Source organism: Coenobita brevimanus, chromosome 100 (assembly GCF_032717465.1).
Source record: "Coenobita brevimanus isolate Jiangsu-jjx chromosome 100, ASM3271746v2, whole genome shotgun sequence".
Lineage (NCBI taxonomy): Eukaryota > Metazoa > Arthropoda > Malacostraca > Decapoda > Coenobitidae > Coenobita > Coenobita brevimanus.
Window position 1 is genome coordinate 5,829,591 of NC_137053.1, and position 22,075 is coordinate 5,851,665.

The window sequence follows — 22,075 nt, forward strand, 5'->3', positions numbered from 1 at the left end:
CTAATTGGACTGTTAGTTGATTGAGGGATTTGGGGGTTGATAGGACGGCTGGCTTGACTGAAGGTTGACTGAAGAAATTTTGGCATGGTTGGTTGAACTGAAGGGGTCTGGGGTTGATTTATTGAACGGTCTATTGATTGAAGGATTTTTTTGGTTAATTTATAGGATTATTGGTTGACTGAGGGGATTTGGGGATTGATTTAATGGACAGCTGATTGATTGACGGGATTGGGGATTGATTTAAGGGACAGCTGGTTGACTGACTGGATTTGGAGTTGATTTAAGGGACAGCTGGTTGACTGATGGGATTTAGGATTTATTTATGGAACTCTTGGCTGGCTGAAGGGATTTTGGGTTGATTAATGGGACTGTTGGTTGAATGAAGGGATTTGGGGATTGACTGGTGAGACTGATAATGGAATGAAGGGATTATTGGTTGACTGAGGGATATATTGGTCGATTGATTGGGATTTTGGATTTGAATAAGGGAGTTCTTGCAGTTCGCGGGGGTTTTCTTAGTTCGGTAAAGGATTCTTGTGGGTTGAAGGTGTTTATTGGGGAGGCTAAAGGTGGTCTTCTTGGGTGAGTGGGTTTGGAGAGTTGATAAAAGGGGTTCTTGTAGACTTTAAGGTTTTCTGGACTTGGATAAATGGGTTCTTGAAGTTTGAAAACGTTTGGGGAATTGGATAAAAGGATTCTATTAGGCTGTAAGGGTTATGGGGGTTGGATAAGGGAGATCAAGGCTGACAGAAGAGGATTGGACTTAAATGAGAGGGTTATAGGGTTGGCTGAAGGGTTTTGACGTTGACTGAAGATATCTGAGGTTAGATGAAGAGCAGCAATGTTTGTGTCTATGATGGATGAGCTGGGAGGAGTGCTTAGAAATGTTGCTACCTTTTTATTTCCCTTTCCTTTTTCAGGTAACACACAGAGCAAGCTCTTGTTATTCAGTATGGCACCTCTTTTCATTCTTTTGACGTTTTTCATTTCTCTCTCTCTCTCTTTGCTACCTATAAAGCTTCATTCGTCAGCTCTCCCAGGTAACAGCAATAGATATATGGAAAAAATTAAGATATTTTCGAACACATCACCGATAACAAAACAGGAACAAATACTGTAATATATAATAGTAACTAAATATTTTCCTCCCTCCTCTTTATTTTGTACAATAGGTAGGAGTATAAATATCTTAAAGGCAAAAGGGAATACAAACTCCCAATATTAGACGTATATTTCTGAACCACGTATTAAACTAAAGAACATGCCTGGCCTTCCCATAACACTGCTGTCCTTGCTATGGGCGCGTCTTCCACAATGCGATGTAATATTTCTCCACTGAATCCGGGTAACGTCATATACCGCTTACCTTTCCTGTTGCAATGCTAGACGATTTTCTTTAACACGGGAATGGCATTCGAAATTGCAGGGGTTTAACAGGGTCTCATTTAACCCCTTCATTTCATTAAGTCTTTCCTAAGCTGAATAAAATCGTTTGGGGTTAGCTAGAATAGAATGCTAATGTTGTTCCGACATGAGAGGGTTCATGGTGCTGGTATTAACACTCAGACTCATATACTCCTTTTCAGCTGAGAGAAATCGTCTGACATTAGCTGGAATTAAACACTAGAGTTGTTACCATGAGAAGGTTAAAGGTTAAAGATCCACTGTCCATACTTTTAATCTGTGAGAAGCGGAAACTACACGAGTTATAGAACTGTGAGTTATGTGAGAGGAAATGAGTGGAAATGAGTCATCTGCGAGGTGCAGGTGAAATTACGTGGAGAGACAGACAGACATGTACGGAGTTAAGGAGCACTGTGGTGTGACGTGATTGTACTAGAAAGTGTTGTGAATAGTATACTGAGTTGGTTTGGCCATGTGTAAAAAAGGAGAGCTTGACCAGGAGAGTGTCTGTGACTGAGGTGAAGAGAAAGGGAGGAAAGGGAGACCAAGAATGAGATGGAGAAACAACGGTTTAAAATATGTTTGTAGTGATAACAAAACGTGCAGTGATCAATCAGATTTTAGCAGTGATCAAGCTGATTTTGTGTAGCGATGAAACTGATTATGTGCAATCAAAAATACTTGTTTGGGTAAATGGAAAATATTTGGCAATATAGCCTACTCAGAATTTCTATGGTAGTCTCGCAAATATTTTGCAAAGAGATAGCACTAAGTAATATTTTGTTTTTTAGCTTTATTTTATAAAATAAAAACACCTTCCTAAGTTTCCTTTTTTTATATTTTTTTGTGGAGATTTTGGCAACCTCTGGACAGGAGGTGGAGCCTGGGAGTCTTACAGACCCTAGTATTCTTGTGCGCCCGATTTTGTATCCTAAAACAGTAAGCTCTGCTGACAGGATACTATGTAAGCTTGTATTCAATATACCATGCCAGAAACAATATAAGAAATTAGAGCAAGAGAAAGATTTATGTTTATGAGATATTACGAGTGTGCTTTATTTGTGTGTTTGTACAATACTGATAATTGTAGTTGTTCCATTGGTTAAATCAGCAATTTTTAAGAACAGTTTTCATTTTCAATGTTTTCGAACACAATTTTTCAAATTATTTACTTGTACAAATTTCTACATTCATCATCCACAATTTATTTCATAATCAAGTTTATGGAGATGTATAAGAATAAGATTTTTTTTTTTTTAACGTATCTTTAGTTTATATTTTACTTATTTACATTTTACCTTATTTCTAAATATACTGGTACACGAATTTAAAATTATAATACCAGGAAATATTAACTGATATATATATATATATATATATATATATATATATATATATATATATATATATATATATATATATATATATATATATATATATAATGGATCACGAAATTTTCCTTAGATGTGCAGTGATATTTTTCCTTGTTTTATACCCTGGGAGACAGGGGTTGAGAGGTACAGCTGCGTTCATTAGCAGGGATACACATCTACCCGTGTCATCTATTGAAGTGTCCACTTTCGGTGGGATATGGAGTTATTCCACTTACTGCCTCTGCATTGATTGATCATCAGTGCACGAGGCAGTAAGTAAAACAGTTTTCCATCTCACCAGCACTGGCCACTGCAGAGGACAACTCAAGCAAATGTGTAGGTTATCCCAGCTAATGAACGCGGCTGTACATGAATGAGGGAGGTATGAGTTGGAAGGAGGGTAGCTTGATTGCCTGAAACAATGCAACGTGGAAGTGATTTGTTCGTAGCCACCCATTCCATGATTAAGACGTCAGGCTATGGATAGATAGGAGGTTTTACTGAAATGTGTATTTATTTCACATGCTTCATATTGTGTGTTGTGCTACATAGCCTACAGGAAGATTATGAGAGCAAGTGCAGTCGTGAAATAAAATGACCAGGACTAAAGTTTTTTTTTTTTCTGTTTCATACCTTCAACCCGAGGAGGTATTTTGAAATTTTCTTGGTGTGTCGAGATTATTTTATTCATCTTAGGATGTCTGTGTACTAATAGTTTTTTTTTTTTTTTTGGGGGGGGGAAGTTATAAATATTTCCTCCAGATCGAAAAGTCTCCCCGAAGCTGAGTAAAATTGTTGCATGAATATAGCAAGAATAAGATTTGTAAAAGGTCACCGAGTTCAGGGGGTGATATCTAGCCTGATGATTGGATTTTTTAACACAAAAGTATCTATGCACATTCTGAGAGAAAAAATCTGATACGGCAGACGAAAGATATTGCAAAATATCCGACATGCCTAGCCCTGCTGTTCTGATAATGCACAATATAGAGTTCCATTGACATTTTCTATCTATCCATGGTGAATATTTTTATCATGTGCACACACTCGTTAGATTTCCTGAGATGTAGTGATCATTTCAAATATCATCGGAATCCTGCTCGATACTTTTTCAGTCGTGAATAGCCTACACGAGATGCCGAAACGTCATACCAACAATGATTTTTTTTTTTCGTCATTTAATCCAATGTTGCCCCATGAGGAGCGCAGGAGCCCGGGGCTAGTCAAGTTGGTCCTGACGTTTAAGAAGAGTGACCAGCCTCACTTATCCCTGGGCGGCATTACGTGAGCAGTAAACCCCAACCACCCCTTAGATATAAATCTGCAATGACTCAGTCCTATTGGGGAGCTTTGATTGCCCACTAAACCACCAGGCGTCGTAATCTGGTTATGTGGTTACCACCCAGCGTAGTAAATGGTTTCCTGGTGTACAGGAAACAATTTTGCTTGTTCCTCAGTGTAGAGTTACCCGTAGACAGAAGGGAGAGGAAAGAGCGAAGGAAAAAAAGAAAGAAGAGGAAGGATGGAAAGATGGAAGAGTGGAAAGGGGAGGCACCCGAGAGCAGCAGTACATCGAGTGAGTGGATGGTGAGTGCCCCCATCAACCACCGATCAATAAAGATATTTGTGGTAATCCTGATCCTGCTTTAAATTTTAGTTTAACTGGCGTATACATCAGCGCCCGGCTAGCGTTTTTTTTTTTTCTAGTATATTTAGTCATCCAGCCATACTGGCAACGTTAGAGCAAGTTCAGCGAGAAATGATTTGGCAACATCACATCTTCTCTCGGGAATAGATGAAATAATTTGGATAATCAAGCCATTAAATCATCAGAAAAGCCGTGTTTTAATACCTAACCTAAAGTTAGCCTGCCATAATACCTGATTTTGTTTAGGGGTATGACGAAGATGCGACGCTACTGAGTCTTTTCTCGAGGCTCTCAATCAGACGTTGCCGATATGAGTGGATGGGTAAGTGTAGCCGACGATAAAAAATTGCGTCTGGCCGTACCCTGTAGGTGTCAGCCCCCTGTCACTTGTTTTCCCCTGGAACTTGTTCAGGCAATGGGAAATCCCCCCCACCCGGGACCTATTATACCCATGATCCATATAAACCATGACTCATTTTCCTCAAGGACCTATTTCCCACCATGAACCCATTTCCCTCAAGGATCTATTTCCCACCATGAACCCATTTCCCTCACTGACCCATTTTCCCTCCATGGACCTATTTTCCCTCCATGGACCTATTTTCCTCCATTGGACCTATTTCCCTCATGGACCTTTCTTTCATTCATGGGCTTATTTTCTCCCCAATGGATAACGCTGAATCCACCCATGGGTATATGTTCCTCCATGGATATATATTTTCCCCAAGGGCCTATCTTTACCCATTGGACCTATGTTTCTGCTTGGGCCCATATCCCCAGGGACATATTCCCCAGGGACGTGGACCTATTATCCCACATGGACCAATTTTCCCATATGGACCTATTCCTACCATGAACCTAATCTCCAAGGATCTATTTCACTACTACCTACCTACCCATCCACCCACCCACCTACCCACCCACCCCATCCACCCCGTCCACCCAACTCTACTCCACCACATCCCATCCCAAACCACCCAGGCCCACCCCACCAACCACTCTCACCTAGGCCATCTTGTCAACGACATCCCACCCACCCACCTGCCCAGGCCACCTCGCCACACCCACCTACCCATCCCTCCTTGCCCACCCCCACACATCCGGCAACCAACCGACCCACTTGGCCACCAACCTCAACCAAATGACTTGCAAGTTTACACACACACACACACACACACACACACACACACACACACACACACACACATACACGCAGAGTCACAGCTGCCTTTACAGTATAGATTATTTTATGGTATGTATTTTATGTTGTAATGACTAAGAGGGATTGCGTCTGGCTGGGTGCAGTGGAGTGATACCTTTCCTTCAATCTCCATAACAGTAACACGTCCATCAATCTCTATCGGATCTGGATATAAAACTCAAGCCTCAGAGTGTTATAGTTGGTGTGTTATGGTTTTTTGACACCATTATCGTTGCTCCAACCTAATCCCACGCTAAGCATTCCGGTATACAGTATGTTTTAGTATTATCTCTTGTATTTTGTAATGGTTATTCACTTGTACCATGAAGAGAAAGGGAAAAGCAAGATTTATATTATCCCTGTTGTTTTCAAGGGGGCAGCCAGGAATTTGCTATGGAGGAGGCTGAATTTTTACTATAATTATTCTTAAGACACAGCTCCATGGAGAGAATTATAATAGCATCTAGGTAAGTAAATATTATATCTGGTGTATAAAAGAAACAGCACAGGAAACAATAATCAAAAAGTGAATGAATGAATGAAAATATAAAGATGACTACCTTCTCCTTCAACTTATTCTCTTTAAAATGCCCCCTCCCCTTTGACTGCACCCTGGGTAGTTTTGCATTTGTACAATATATTTCATTAACATCCACAAATCTAACCACGTGAACTACAGAATATCTTGAAATTTTGATGGCCACCGAACAGTTTAACATATTGTCTGTGTGTGTGTGTGTGTGTGTGTGTGTGTGTGTGTGTGTGTGTGTGTGTGTGTGTGTGTGTGTGGAAAGCATTACTGTTCATTGCGGAAAATATTATAAGAAAGGGTCACACACACACACACACACACACACACACACACACACACACACACACACACACAGATAGACAGATACATAGATAGGTGGAGAGATATTTATGTACTTATATATACATGCATATCTACAAATACACCCAATGTACACAAATTTCAAATACCAGAAGATCAAAAGAATACGATTTTCATTCTTGTTTCCCCTTTGGTTATTTTGCATATTATATTGTGAACTTCTGCAATAAAAATGATTATAATTTTTATCAAGCCTCGCAGTAAAAAATTTTCTTGTTTTCCCTCCCCCTCGGATAAGCCTGTAGAAACCATTAATATTTTCCACGATTTTTATCAGAACTACATTTTTCCTTTGCAATATCAATAAGGGCAACAGTTCAGGTACACAGACTCACAGACACGTATACTGGTTTACGGAGGCGTTCAGTGTTCTGTCAATATGTGCAACACTGTCATAGCTGCCACATCACTAATACCACAACACCAAGACCACCACATCTACCACATGATGATGACTACTACATCAATAACACCGCAACACCAGCTCTACCAAAACACAGTGATGATTACCACATCAATACTACCACAACTACCACAGCACGATGATGACTTCTACATCAGTACTACCACAACTATAACAACACGATGGTCACTACCGTATCAGTACTATCACGACTACCACATCTACAGTACCACAGTCTCAACACTGCCACACCTATCAGAACGGGATGATAACTACTGTACCTAATACAGTTCTAACAAGGATAACTAAAAAGCATTCAGCTCCGCCAACGCCAATTAAATTTATGATTCACTGCTGTAATCCTTATTTCCTACCAGACAAATACTTCTATGGTTTCACATAGTAAAGTAATTCTAGGGTCTTAGTTTACCCTGTTAAACAACTTCAGAGAGCGGATATCTCCGGTAAAGTCAAGAAAATTTATGAGTTTCTGCATCCGGATTTGCATCCACCTCAAAGTCTATTGAACTTTTCCTTGACCCACTGCCCACCTATCCACCACATGTCATAGAAATCTGATGAAAACTTTTTGAGATATCTTGTACACAAACAGACAAGCAAACAGAGACCGGTGGATACATAATCTCTTCCAGCGACATTGGTGAAGGTAACAAGAACAACAACTCCACAGCTACTGCAACACTCTCAAAACTACCACACCAACAATGCCACAACTTCACTAACGATAACACCAGACCTACTGCAAACAGCCAATTACTGTGATAATGAAACAAGTATGGAACGTGTTCGGCTCACATGGAATTCAAGGCTGGTCTTTCCCGCGCAGTACGAAGACCGATTAGTTTTGCTGATTCTACCTCCGGACGATTTTATTCAGCTTTCGAAAAACGTCTCGGATTGAAGGGGTTAATAAAGCTATATATAATCCTTCCAGTTCAAAACGTCTCTTCCTAAATGAATAAAATCGTCTGGAGGTAGCCTAGTACCAGTTACATAAATATACGGCATGGGACTGAAAAGATCGCATGTATTATATTCTACTACTGCTGCCACCAGACGATTTTATTCAGCTCTGGGGGGACTTTCCGTACTAGAGGGGTTAGATACAGCCTTCACTAACCCCCCCTTCAGTATGTGAGATGTGTTCGTCAGGAGATGGAAAAAAAAAATTGTCATGGGAATGAAGGGGTTAACTCCCTCACTATGATGACGTTTTTTTTTCCTTATTATATTCTGGCTGGATGCTGGAGAGAGGGCCTCCTTCGTGTGGTGGCAGCGATATAAGCAGGAGGCCCCGCTTTTTGGTTATACTCAACTACTTCCCTATCCCCCGAAAGTAGGATGGCGGACTGTCGGAGGAGGACGGTTTAAGCCTTCACTCCGCTGGGTTCACAAAACAAATGAACCTGGGGCCAAACAACTACATACTTTGGCTGCCTCTGGACGATTTAGCTCAACTTAGGATGGATCTCTAGGAATGAAAGGGTTAATAAAGGTTACATCTCAGTCTTGCAGTTAACAAAGTATCCCCTACGCTGAGCAAAATCGTCTGGAGGTAGCAAGGATAAACTAAGATACGCCATCGGACTGAAGCATTAAGAGGTCCAGTCTACCTTCAGTATGTAGTATGAGGGACAGGTCATGCTAACCCTTCAATAGGACTGCATACCTAGTTGCTTAATTTCTACTCTTTCCATTATTTTACTCAATTTGGAAAAGAACTCCAGTACTGAAGAGCTTAATGAATGCCATATCTATCCCTTCCATCTAGAAAAACCCTCTCCTGATATGAATAAAATCGCCTCTTGAAAGCAAAAATACAATACAGTGCGTGACTCAGCGTGTAGTGTGAAGGTGGGGTCACGTTAGCTGGCACGGGATTGCAGGTTTTGGCAGTATTATCCTCGTTGCTGATGTAATGGTACCGTAAGTCAGGCAAAATTTATGACAGACTTTCTTTCGTTGTTTCAAGTGTGTGTGTGTGTGTGTGTGTGTGTGTACTTGGGATGAGGGCTGATCTTAGGCGTCTGGTAATGCAGTGCAAGGCTCCAGAATTTGTACCGGTACTTAGCTGGTAAGCTAGAGCTCCGACTTGATTAACCATCTCGCCTAACCTCCGTACAGCAAGATGTCATTTAGAAGTATTATCCTGAGTACCATCAGGTGATTGTATTCAGGTGAGACAGAACCCTGCTCAACAGAAGGCTATGAGCTAGCTTGACTATGGAGTTTCAGCATGTGATGGATGATATTTATTACCTTACTTTCCTAGAGGTCAATGTGCGGAATGTGGGTGTGGGTTTGGTTGTGAATTTGGGTGTGGTTGTGGGTGTTGGTGTTTGTGTGGATGTGAGTATAGATGTGGCAGTGAGTGTAGGTGAGAGTGTGGGTGTGTCTGTGGGTGTGGGTGTGGGTGTGGTAGTAGGTGTAGGTGTGGGTATGGGTGAGTCTGTACTAGTACTGTGGCTTCAGGTTACCTTCCGGGACAGCTGTGGCAACGATGTGTCATTTGAGAATAAAGGTGGTGGTGGATAACTTGATGGAGGGAGAGGGAGGCGTGAGGGAGGAATGCTGTAAAAAGGGGAAGAGTGTGTGGTGATGGGGTAGTCAAGGAAGATGCAAAGGTGGAGAACTGTAGGAGGAAGACAGAGAGAGTGTACTGTGAGGGACAAAATGGTAGGTTTGGACAGCAGACGTGTGAGTATGGGATGAGGGAGGAGGTCAGGAAATGGTGATTGATGTTAAGATGGTACTCTCATCTTCCTATCCTACCCATCTCCAGGAAAAAAAAAAAAAACACTAACAAATTTGAGAATCACAGCCCCCAAAATTAAGCAGTTCATTAATTTAAACACGTAATATTATCGATATAGGTATTTTATTCAATTGTGTTTATATTTTATTGATTTTCATTTTTTTCCTGCCATCTGATTCGTCTTTGTTTTCACCTTCAGAAATTAACGTGAGTCGCGGATCGGAGAAGAAGACTGACTTGTCGAACAACGAGAATGAAGGTGAGGTCTGGTGTGTGTAAGAGAGAGCGAGAGAGAGAGAGAGAGAGAGAGAGAGAGAGAGAGAGAGAGAGTGAGACGGAGTGAGAGCAGAGTAGACGAACAGACAGACTAAAAGACAGACAAACCCGTATATCAAGAATATATATTTTTTTATAATATTTATTAACTCTCCTAAACTAAGCTTGTGTATTAGACGGTTGTATAAATGTCTGTCTTCACTCATACAACCACCATACACTTCACAACCAAACTAGAACGTATATATGAAGTAAATAGTAGTTACAACTCCAAACACATCCGAACGTGAACCTGGTGGACTGCAGACTGAGGATTGTCCATCTCCTGCAAACCACCATCTTCCTCTTGGGGCATAGGGTGTGAGTTGAGGGATGTTTGTATTATCAGACAGTGGAGCCGAGCAGTCACATCAGTGCCACCACGTGTAGGCATCCTTCTCCAGCTCCGAGTGAATATTGAAAAGGACAGACTGGGAAAAACAAAGCTATCTGTGGTAATAGTTAACTCTCAAGAAGATTTATATGTTGTAAATATCGGTTTAGATTCTATATAAATGTGGCCCTTGGTGAGCTTCTTATAGTAATAGTGAATTTGGCAATGATCTACTTACTTGAAACTCTCATGCCCGTGTTCTCTTCGGTTAAGGAAGCCCCTAACACCTTCTCCTTAGCGATTTATTTTTGGATTTGGCTGGCTACTATCCTTGTGTACGTTATCTATGCAGTGAATGGTGATAAAACGTAACACAGAAGAAGACATTAAGGTGTAATAAGCAAAATAAGTCACTTAGGAAAAGGTGTTACGGAGCTTCCTCAACTGACGAGAGTAGCGGCCTCATACTCCTATGACTCACTCTCAGCTGAATAAAATCGTCCGGCGTTATCCGAAATAGAGGGCTAGAGTTGTGCCGACCAAGAGGGGGTTAATGAGATAGAGCTCGTGATGGAAAGTCTTATTAGGTGTTTTTTTTTTCCTTTTCTTTTTGTTAATTGTGATTTGTGTTCTGACTCATTTCTTATTCCCTCCCCCCCTCTCTCATCACTAACATCATCATTATCATCATCTTCATCATCATTATTCCTTAATCCTCATCATCATCACTATCATCATCATCATCATTATTACCATCATCATCATTCCATAGCTATCATCATCATCATCATTCCATAGCTATCATCATCATCATCATTCCATAACTATCATCATCATCATCATCATCATCATTTCTTAACCCTAACATCATCATCATCATCATCATCATCATCATCATCATCATTCCTTAACCCTCACCATAACAATCATCATCATTATTCCTTAACCAGCATTATCATCATCAGTCATCATTATTATTATTATCATCATCATTATCATCTTCATTCGTTAACCTTCATCGTCATCATTATCATCATCATCCCTTAACCTCCATCATCACCATCATCATCATCACTCCATAACCCTCATCATCATTATCATCATCATCATTCCTCACACCTCATCATTATCCTCCTCATCATCATCATCATACCTTAACCAGCTCACCCCAAAGACTTCATTTCACATTTCATTCTCACCACCACAAGACGATTTTATTCAGCTTATGAGTGAAGGTGTTAAGGTAGGCTATATCCAACCCCCTCCCCCCAGTTTCGAAAAACCTCTCCCACGCTGAATAAAATCGTCTGATGGAAGGAAGAATACAAAAAACCGTCCTCGGGCTGAACAGGTTGAAGATTGGAGGGTCAGATTGCAGTTGGGTGTTTTCATTCACTCTTACACCCTTCACTCTTTTTCATAGCACTTCCTCGTGACTAGCATCATATTCCAGTGCTAATTTATGGTTAGAACTCAACATTCAGGATGGATAGATGGCAATTTTCAGGCCAGGTTTAAGTAAAAGGAGTATAGCCACGCCAGACGATTTTATTCAGCGGAGAGAAATCTTACTGGCAGCACCAGGCGATTTTGTTCAACGGAAAGAAATTCGACCTGTCATACCAGGCGATTTTTTTTAAATTCAAGGCAGAGAAATTCTACTTGTCACACCAGACGATTTTGTTCAAAGGAGAAAAATTCTACTTGTCACACCAAACGATTTTGTTCAACGGAGGAAAAATCCTACTAACAGCACAATACGATTTTGTTCAACGAAATCCTACTAATAATACCACACGATTTTGTTCAGCGGAGATACGACCAGTTGCATCAGACGATTTTGTTCATTGGAGAGAAATCCTACTGTACTACTTTTGCTGTATCTTGGCCCATATTTTCGTCTGGAAATATTAGGCCAAGTTAGAGTAAAACGGGGTTTGGTCACACAAGGCGATTTTAATTAGCGCAGAGAACCCATACCATTCAGGGGCTTTACAAACCGTCCCAAATAACCCTTTTCTGTGCCGTTAATACACCTGGGAATTTTATTGGGGCTGACACCAGACGATTTTTCTCAATGGAGAGAATTACTGGCAGTCAGAGGGTTAAGTGTCCTGCGATCTGAAAGGTTTACCAAGAAATTCATTCACTCTTTACCTGTACTGTTTCCTGATTTTTTCACGCTCCTCTTCGCACTCCTCTTTTTTCTCCTTTCTCCTCTCCTCTGCCTCCTCTCCCCTCTCCCTCTCCGTTTCCCTCTCCCTTGACTCTCCCTCTCCTCTTCCCCCCATAACAGCACACTCTCCCGCCCCTTCATCTTTCTTTACCTTGGGCTCGAACTAGATGCAGTAGTAATAGCCTTCCATACATCAAAACATCTCGTAAGGACCAATATGCTTTTTACTGTTTGCTTTCCTTTGTACTCATCCCTCGCACCCTTCCCTCCCTCCCTTTCCCCTCGCCGTCCTCTCTCGCCCTCTCCACTATTCCTCTCCTCTCTCACTCTTCTCTCTCCCATCATCGTTCTCTCTCTCCCACTTTTCACTGTTCTTCTCCTCCATCTAAACATTCCGTCTTTTCTCTCCCTTTACCTTTCCTTTCGCCTCCCTCTCGTCACTAAATGCCCTCTCCCCTCCCACCGTGTTCCTCCTTCTCTCTCTCTCTCTCTCTCTCTCTCTCTCCTTTCCCTTTGCTGTTACCCCATTCCCCCCAAATTCCCCCGTCACCATCCTCACACTCCCCCTCAAACTCCCCCCTCCCCCATCACTCCTCTCCCCTTCTCTCTTTTCCAACCGTTTAATAATCCCCTCCTCTCCCCCTCGCCATTCATCTCTCCCCCTAACCATTCTTCTCCCCCTTTTCAGTCCGCCCACTCTCTCTACCACTCCACCCTCTTTCCCCACTTCCTCCCACTCCCCTTTCCTTCGCTGTTTTACCATTTCCTCTCCTCCTTGTTCATTCCTCATCCCTTTACCATCCCAGCTCTCCCCCTACCCGTTCATCGTCCCCAACAATTACCCAACCGCACATTCACCATCCCCCCACTCTCCTCCACCTACACACCTTCCCCAAATCTCCCCCACCCACTCACCATCCCCAACTCTCCTCCCACCCACTCACAATCCTTAACTCTTCTCCCACCCACTCACCATCCCCAATTCTCCCCCCACTCACTCACTGTCCCCAACTCTCCTCCAATCACTCACCTTCCCCAACTCTCCCCCACCCACTCACCATCCCTAACTCTCCCTCCATCTCACCACCCTCTCCCCACCCACTCACTGCCCCAACTCTCCTCCCACCCACACACCATCCTCAACTCTCTCCACCCACTCACCATCCCCTAACCCTCCTCCATCCACTCCTCTCCCAGCCACCCATCACCTCCCATCTCTCTCCCCATCCCCACACACCCTACACCCTCCCCATTTAGGCCGTAAAAGTCGAATAGGAAAATGATCGAATCCTGGGGCAGTGATCCGCCGCGTCCCATTGGTTCAGGCAAGATGACGATCCAATTAAAATGAATTTGTTTTGCGTTTTGATGCCGATCGTAAAGGCGGAGGGGAGAGAGAGAGAGAGAGAGAGAGAGAGAGAGAGAGAGAGAGAGAGAGAGATTTGTAGCCTAAGCGAGACTAAAAGCAAGCGTGTGGGAGTGAATTCAAGAGCGATGGAGAGAGAGAGAGAGAGAGAGAGAGAGAGAGAGAGAGAGAGAGAGAGAGAGAGAGAGAGAGAGACTGGTTGCAAGAGCGAGACCAAAAGCAAGAGTACTAGAGCGAAGTACAGACTGAGGTCTAGAGACAGATAGACAGAGACAGAGACAGATCCAGAGAGACAAAGATTACTGGAATAGAGAGATGAATTTTATCCTTAATGAAACTTCAGTCAAGGCCTCTTAGCACCATTTCCTAAGCGATTTATTTTTCCATATTACACCTTCAGGCACTTTCGTACTTGTATCGTTTTAATATCCATCTAACTTCCATCAATAACATACAAGAGGATGCTGAGGATTAATGTAGAGAATAAATCGCTTAGAGAGAAGTGTTACGAAATCTTCACAGCCACTTAGAATACGATCTTGCTTTCCATTAACCCCTTCAGACTGTGGACGTGGATATCACCTTGCTCTTGCTGCCTCCAGACGATTTTATTCAGCATGGGAGAGCGCCCCTGTAGCGAAGGGAATAATGGAGATTGCTTGACGCCCCCTTCTCAAAATAAATAAATGAATAAAAAGTTATGGGAATAATAATGATAATAATAATAATAATAATAATAATAATAATAATAATGGTGGTAATGATGATTATGATGGCAACAAACAAAAAGTTATAGGAAAAATAATAATAATAATAATAATAAAAATAATAGTAAAAATAATAATGGTGGTAATGATGATTATGATGACAACAAAACAACGACTATGATGGTGATGATGATCATAATAATAATAATAATAATAATAATAAAAGTAATAACCATAATAATAATGGGAAGGAGGAAGGAAACACGGGTGAAATATTAAAAACAACGATAAACTCCTAAGCTGAATGAAATCGTCTGAAGGGGGCAAGAGTAAACCAAAATTTATGTAATCGTAGTGAACAAATTAAGATGTCAACCCCCCCAAAAAAAAACACTCCTTTGTTTTTGCTTTCCCAATCCCCATTCAATGCTGGCGAGGGGCACAAAATATTAACATCTAGAATGAACACTGTAATTATTATTATTATTATTATTATTACGCTTCGCCGTAGAAATGGCGAGGCTTATTGTTTTCATAAGTATTGTTGTAATATTTCTTGCACCATTTTTTTTTCCTAGATCTTGATGATATTATACAGGAAGGTACCCTAAGGTAACCCAAGTACTTGTGGCAGATATATATGACCCTGACCTATTTTTGCTGGTGCAAAAATTGCGTTTTGAAACTGAAATATCTTAGCTAGGCTATCTGGTTGAAAATCCTATGATAAAAAAGTCTGCTGAGAATTTTGGCTGAATATTTTGACATTTAGCCTATTGAAAAGTACCAAATTCAAATCTGCTCAGTATTTTGTTTGTTGCATGTTTTAGAGAAAACCACAAAAGCTCTAAAGCTGTAACTTTACGAAAATATAGTTGTGGTCCCTCTTATTATCTGGAAGAATATGGTAACAGTTAAGCATGCAGTTAGCCAGTTATTGAGACAAATGTAAAATGTACCCATGCGTTCTTTCACACCTTTGTCTTCAGATCTTGTTGATAGCAAACAAGAAGCTACCTTAGGTTACTCTAAGTACATGTTCCAAATATGAATGACCTTGACTACTTTTAATGGTCACAGACTTGTTCATGATGCCAAAATTTCATACATTATATACCATAAATAGTTATGGCGAAGCTTCCTTATATTCGCTACACAGTAAGTAAATAGGTAATTTATTATCATTATTATTATTATTATTATTATTATTATTATTATTATCATTATTATTAGAGCAGTTACCGTAGAGTCCTTTGTGAGCTCTCCATATCCCTTGACAAGCTTACCATGTTGGCAAAGACACGAACCATTAGCATGAGATTTATTTGCAAGGTTACCATGGCATCCTTAGTGACTCCATGCCTCCCGAGTGACGCCTACCGTGTCTGGGATCCCTTTAGCTGGGAGAAAACAAATCAGACGAGGAAAACGATTCAATGTCTAACCCCGTCAGCTTCTACAATTTTGGCCACAACCAGTCCAGTTAACTTCTTCAGTACGTTTGCATTTCTTAATTTAAATTCTGAATACCACCTGCCTTTTTGCTGTTTTAGGAGAGGCATCTTATCACGAAAAGGTTGAGGAGGTATGCAAAGTGAGAGAAATTTGAACTAGGAAACTGTAGTAGGACTTCACTAATACCGCGACGTGAAGGTTCCAAAGCCTCAAGTTTGACATTTTGTGAAGTTGTGGATAGTGAATATAGACCCACTTTTTAGTCGGAGTATCATGAAACCCACACACAATATTTTTAAAAGACTGTTGGGTCCAGATGGTGGTATCAATGGCAGGGCCGGACAGAGCGGTCTAAAAAAAAAAAAAAAAAAAAATGGGGGGAGGGGGGGGGAGGCTGATTTATTGGTGGAAATACATGTCTGAATTAATGCTGCCTCGTTACCAAGTTCTTCAAAGTTTATTACCAAGCCCTTCTATGTTTTTATTGGCATGATTCTGTAATAACATTTATATAAGATGTTTATTGCACAAACTTTTAAAGATATTGTTCTTTGTTTTTATAAGTAATCATTGGTCTGCCGAAAATAGAGGGGAAGAGGGGCTGCACGATCTCTACTTCCCTCCCTAAATCCTTGCCTTGCTGTGTCTCGAAATTCGTTCCGTAACATTTCGTTATGAACCACTTCCATCCGGTGACGATTTTTTTTCTTAGTGTATTCTTGCTACCTCCAGGTGATTTTCTTTAGAGTGAGTGAACCCCCTAACAGTGCAGCGGCTGATGAATGCTTTAGTTAACCCCCCCTTTTAAAATATATCCTGGCGTGAATTAAAATCGTCTGGAAATAGCAAAACTAGGATATCAAACACGTCCTGGGATTGAAGGGGTTAATAGTAAGGAAGTTAATCAATAATATTTTCTGCAGCTCTGCTATGCCCCTGTAAAGCATCCATACCCACGTGATCACAAGGGTATAATGAGTTCCCTTGCTGTACGATTTTTCTTCTTCTTTCAAGGCAAACTTTTCAAAATATACAATGAATTTCCTAAGTTTCGTAGGTTATATAAAGTTCTATCACTATTCTGCAGTAATGGAAAAAGTATACAAACACATACACACAGAGTTAGTGGGGAAAACACTCAAATTTTTCCCGACTGTTTATAAAATGGAAAGACGGGATCAGTTTTTGTAAGCTTTGTACAGGATGGGTGAAACTGGATGGAGACAGAGAGAGAGAGAGAAAGAGAGAGAGAGTAGGAAAGAGGATATATAAGGGGAGAGAATGAAGGGTAAAAGTGCTAAGAGGATAATCAGAGGGAAGGGGAGGTTTGAGGGTGTGGACGAACGTATTGGATTTTGAGAGAGAGAGAGAGAGAGAGAGAGAGAGAGAGAGAGAGAGAGAGAAACGGAAGTATGGGGGGAGGCAGTATACGTAAAAGTAAGGCAGCCTCAGTCAGTCGCTCATTAGTTGAACTCTACCACTTTCCTAATGTACCTTTTTTGCATGCATATTAACTTGACGCAAGGTATATGGAAGTGATTGGTATATGGAAGTGATTTCGGCCTAGGAATATTAGCCATCAAAACAGAGTTAGAAGAATCATTAGAGGTGAAATGTTAGGTGAGATTTTGGTCTGGAACTGAGTAACAAAGCAGATGAGATTTTGAGACTGAATTAAGGTTCCCTAGCCTAGGAATATTACCAACCTGAAGAGAGTTATATGACGGAGAAGAGGTGAAATATTTGGTGAGGTTTTGGCCTGCATCAGCTTAGGGATATTAGTATTGGCGATCTGAGAGAGAGAGAGAGAGAGAGAGAGAGAGAGAGAGAGAGAGAGAGAGAGAGAGAGAGAGAGAGAGAGGTGAAATACTAGGAGAGTAGGAAGAAGCAGAATACATTTGATATCGAGCGTAACTGCCTAAGCCAAGGATTATTAGCTACCAGAGGAGCGTTAGATGAGGCACGTGATATTCCAGGTAATCTTTTGACTCCACCTGTTTGTTTCCCGCAGTGGTGCCCCCTGAACAACACGTGGACAGCAGCCTGGTGGACACGTGGGACCGACCCAACGAGTACAGGTCAGGTAAGTAGGCCTAGTATTCCCACCCCTTGAGGATTTGGGATAAGGAGTCGTGTTATTGGTGGTACTGAGGGTTTCGGAGCACCTTGGTCTTAGCGGTTTATTTGTTTATATTGGACACTGATATTCTCTGTAATGTTATCTTAGTAAAGACATAGTTTTCCCTAAGTTACAGGGAGATGAAAGGAGTAATATGCAAACTAAATCATTAAGAAAGAGGTGCTACGAAGCCTGTGCCGCCCGGAATACAATCCATGAACTTATGACAACATGTATCCAAATGGAAGGGCGTATAACAGAAGTGCATGAACGTGTTATGGACAATATATATAAAAACATATCCACTGTTATCTGGTAACTTGAGAGCTCAGACAAATAGGTTGTCCTGTCACTCGGAGCTAGTGACTAGTTACTCTCGCTGTAAATATCTAGACTAGGTACCCTTGCACTGCACCTCTGCACTCCTGATGGAAGATTAAAGGATTAAATGACAGATAGATAATACTTTTATCAGTAAGCGTACAGTAGGCTACTGTGTGCATGTCGAGTAACAATGTGCCTTCCCAGCAGACTTGGATGCGGGATCTCCAAGCTACACCCTGGAGGATTACAATGTTCGGGGCGGGGGCCCTCCTAGTCCTCTGGGTGGGGCGGGACCCTCCCTAGGCACGAGCGGCAGGACTGGGTATGGTGGTCACCCCAGCAGCGGGACAGTCAGCATCAGCAGGACGGGTGTGTGGTACACCTGGTGCCTGGCTGCTGCCTGCCTGGGGAGCTCCACGCTGCACATCACCTCACTCTGTACTGACTTGGCCCTGCCCCTGCTGCTGCTGCTGCTGGGGCGGTGGGAGGCCTCATCTCGTCCCTCGCCTGCCCCAGCCCTCACCTGACACTCATTTCGGAGATAAAAAAGTTCGCCAGGCGGGTGGTGCAGGGGGTCTCGGGCGTCATGCCAGCAGCGCCTTCAGGCACTGTGTGAGGCGTAGAAACTGAGTGGTGGCACCTGACCAGACACGATCAAAAGTTTACTGACGCTTCCCTGCTGGCTGTGATGATGAAAGGAGTTTAGTAAGATATCGTTATGTGGTAGCAATATGAAGCACTCGGCAAATTATAAGGAGAGAAATGGATATTCTCTGATAATCAGCAAGGAATACAAAAAAAAAATATATACTATATATATATATATATATATATATATATATATATATATATATACTGTATATATATATATATGTATATATATATATATATATATATATATATATATATATATATATATATAAAAATATAAAAACACATATATATATATATATATATATAATTAGATATATATATATATATATATATATATATATATATATATATATATATATATATATATATATGAGAAGCAGGACACACTGCTGGCAGAGGATTGTCAGCGATCTTTTGCTGATTATTGTACCAGCAGTTTCTGGTCACGCCGCGTTGCCTCACACTACGTAATTATACAGCAACTTTCCATACTCTTCCCAGTTATTTTCCAAGTTCAGGACTTTCCAAGGAAAGAACTGTAATTATTCCCAGTAAAACAGTGCTATAATGTAAATAGTAGTAGTGCATATGATAGAAAACAAAGGTATCACGATGAGACAGCTTGCCCGGTGTGTTGTGAGGGGCGGGCCGTGGCGGGAATCACAACTCCCATGACGTGGCGATGCTGTACACCATATGCGTCGCGCTTGGTACCCCCGCCACTTTGTATATATGCCCTTTTCATTTTAACTTGGCCTAGGATTGACTTCTCTCCACCCTGAATGCTGAGTTCTAACAAAGGATTAACACAAGAACATAGTGTTTGTTAAGAGGGAGTGCTGCGGAAAGGAAGAACAGTCGTAATACTGTCTTTTTCTTTCATCAAGCAAGTTAGATCCAAAAGGATGAAAATCCCAGCCAAGTTAAAGTGAATGAACTATAGTCACCCTTCTTCCATCCCGCGAGGCCTCAGCTTGTACATCAACCTCAGTATTCTCGTGCCACCCACAGCTAAACTTCCCTCAAGCTAACACGCGGCTAACACTAAGAAAGCTGCGTGTGAATGAAAAAATGTACAGGTTGTCAGTAAGGTACCTAAGCTAGTCCACTCTAACCTAACTTAATACTACTCTTCCCTAACCTAACCTAACCTAACTTAGCCTAATTGCCCACAGCTAAATTTCCTCTCAAGCTAACACACGGCTAACACTAAGAAGGTTCCTTGTGATTGAAACCGTGTACAGGTTGTCGATATGGTACCTATCCAAACTTAGTCTAGCCTAATTTAATCCAGCCCTAATCTAACCTACCTTGACCTAACCTAACCCGACCTAACCTAACCCAACCTAACCTACCTTAACCCAACCTAACCCGACTTCCCTTAAGCTAAAACACGAACCGGTACTAAGAATGGCCTGGGTGAGTGAAATATTATCAAGGATGTCGTCAAAGTGTGGGGATGCAGGGAAAGGACAGCATGAAGGCACTCTGACTCTTATTTCTTTCGGAGCCTTCGTAGCACCTCTTCCTTAGCAAATTACTTCACTTATTACGCCTCATTAATTTCTTGCCTGTTGCGTAAGAGTTTTGGATACAGATAAAGCTTGCATAATTATGATATATATGAGATGATTACTGTGATAAGAAAGGGATGCTGGAGATTTGCCGGACCCAACGAGAATAGGGTCCTACATGCCCAACCACTCATATATTATCCATCGTGGCATCTCTAACCCCATCACTGCTAAGACGTATTTTGAGTATCATTCTTGCTATTTCCAGATCATTTTATTTACGGTAGAAATTACGAGTGACATTCGTTGACACCCCCACTACACGGGGATGCTCGTAAAAAAAAAAAAAAAAAAAAATCGTCAAGAAGGAGCAAGAGCAAAATTTAAATGACAACTTCGGGCCGGAAAGATTAAAGGTGTGAGTGTCATTGAGTAACAAAACTATGCCACAGGATGTACTGAAGTTTTTGAATGTATCTATTTAACTTTACATGTTTGTTGGTACCCTAATCATGACGTCTGATTTTTCTCGCCATAGCTAAATTCAAACTCCCACGATTAGTAATAGCTTGGTAGAATCAAACTTTGGGTTTCCATTATCTAAACATTTTGCACGATACTTGCAACAAGCATATTTTGCCTAAATCTACCTAAAGGTAAACGCACAAAAAACAGTTTACTTGATTGTGGGTACCCAGCCCCGGCGCTGACCTGCATCATGACTGTAGCCAGGTTATGAAACATTGACACACACGGTAAAAGCATGGTAATGTAAGCACTGTTAGCGCTGGTTGCCTGCCCTGACAAATTGAACAAAGTGAACAAGCAAGGCCTTCTTTTTCTCACTTGCTTGTGCTTATGAACATGTTGAGACTACCAAGATGCCGTTCCTCTGATCAGATAGGCTGTCTGTACGATGCAATGTTTTTGCCAAAATAATGTTCAGCAATTTTCAAAATATAATCGAAAGCTTCGTAAGTCACTCACACATATATTGAAAAAAAAAAAAAAAAAAATCCTGGGCCCTTTTTATCTCTGTGAATAAGTGGTGATATCCAATGTAATGTTGTCTGCTGCAGTTGATTTAATGTAGTTACAGTTCTTTTCCTCTGGATTTTAACATCGCCAGTATTATCAATGAAAAGAAAATCTGTGTAACGCGACAAACAAAACTTATTTACTGCAGGACTGGTGAACCGCAATTCCCAGATAAACCTGTGTTCGCCTGCCACCTATCATCATTGTCCTCTGGCAATGGTCCATGCCGGAGTGGTTTTCTTAGAACTGTTTTTGTAGGAGGAACTAGAAACTGAGAAAATTCTGCACTTCATATATATATATATATATATATATATATATATATATATATATATATATATATATATATATATATATATATATATATATATATATA

General features: G+C 41.2%; 1 protein-coding gene across 1 annotated transcript in view; it reads left to right on the forward strand.

The window, feature by feature from the left end:
• LOC145414546 (lachesin-like) overlaps nucleotides 1-19,020 on the forward strand; it is a 197,900-nt gene extending 178,880 nt beyond the window's left edge. The window contains exons 8-9 of the mRNA XM_080284066.1: nucleotides 18,062-18,133; nucleotides 18,701-19,020. Of these exons, the coding sequence (XP_080140192.1) occupies nucleotides 18,062-18,133; nucleotides 18,701-19,020 (392 nt within the window). The remainder of the gene's footprint in view (nucleotides 1-18,061; nucleotides 18,134-18,700) is intronic.
• Nucleotides 19,021-22,075: the final 3,055 nt, after the last annotated feature.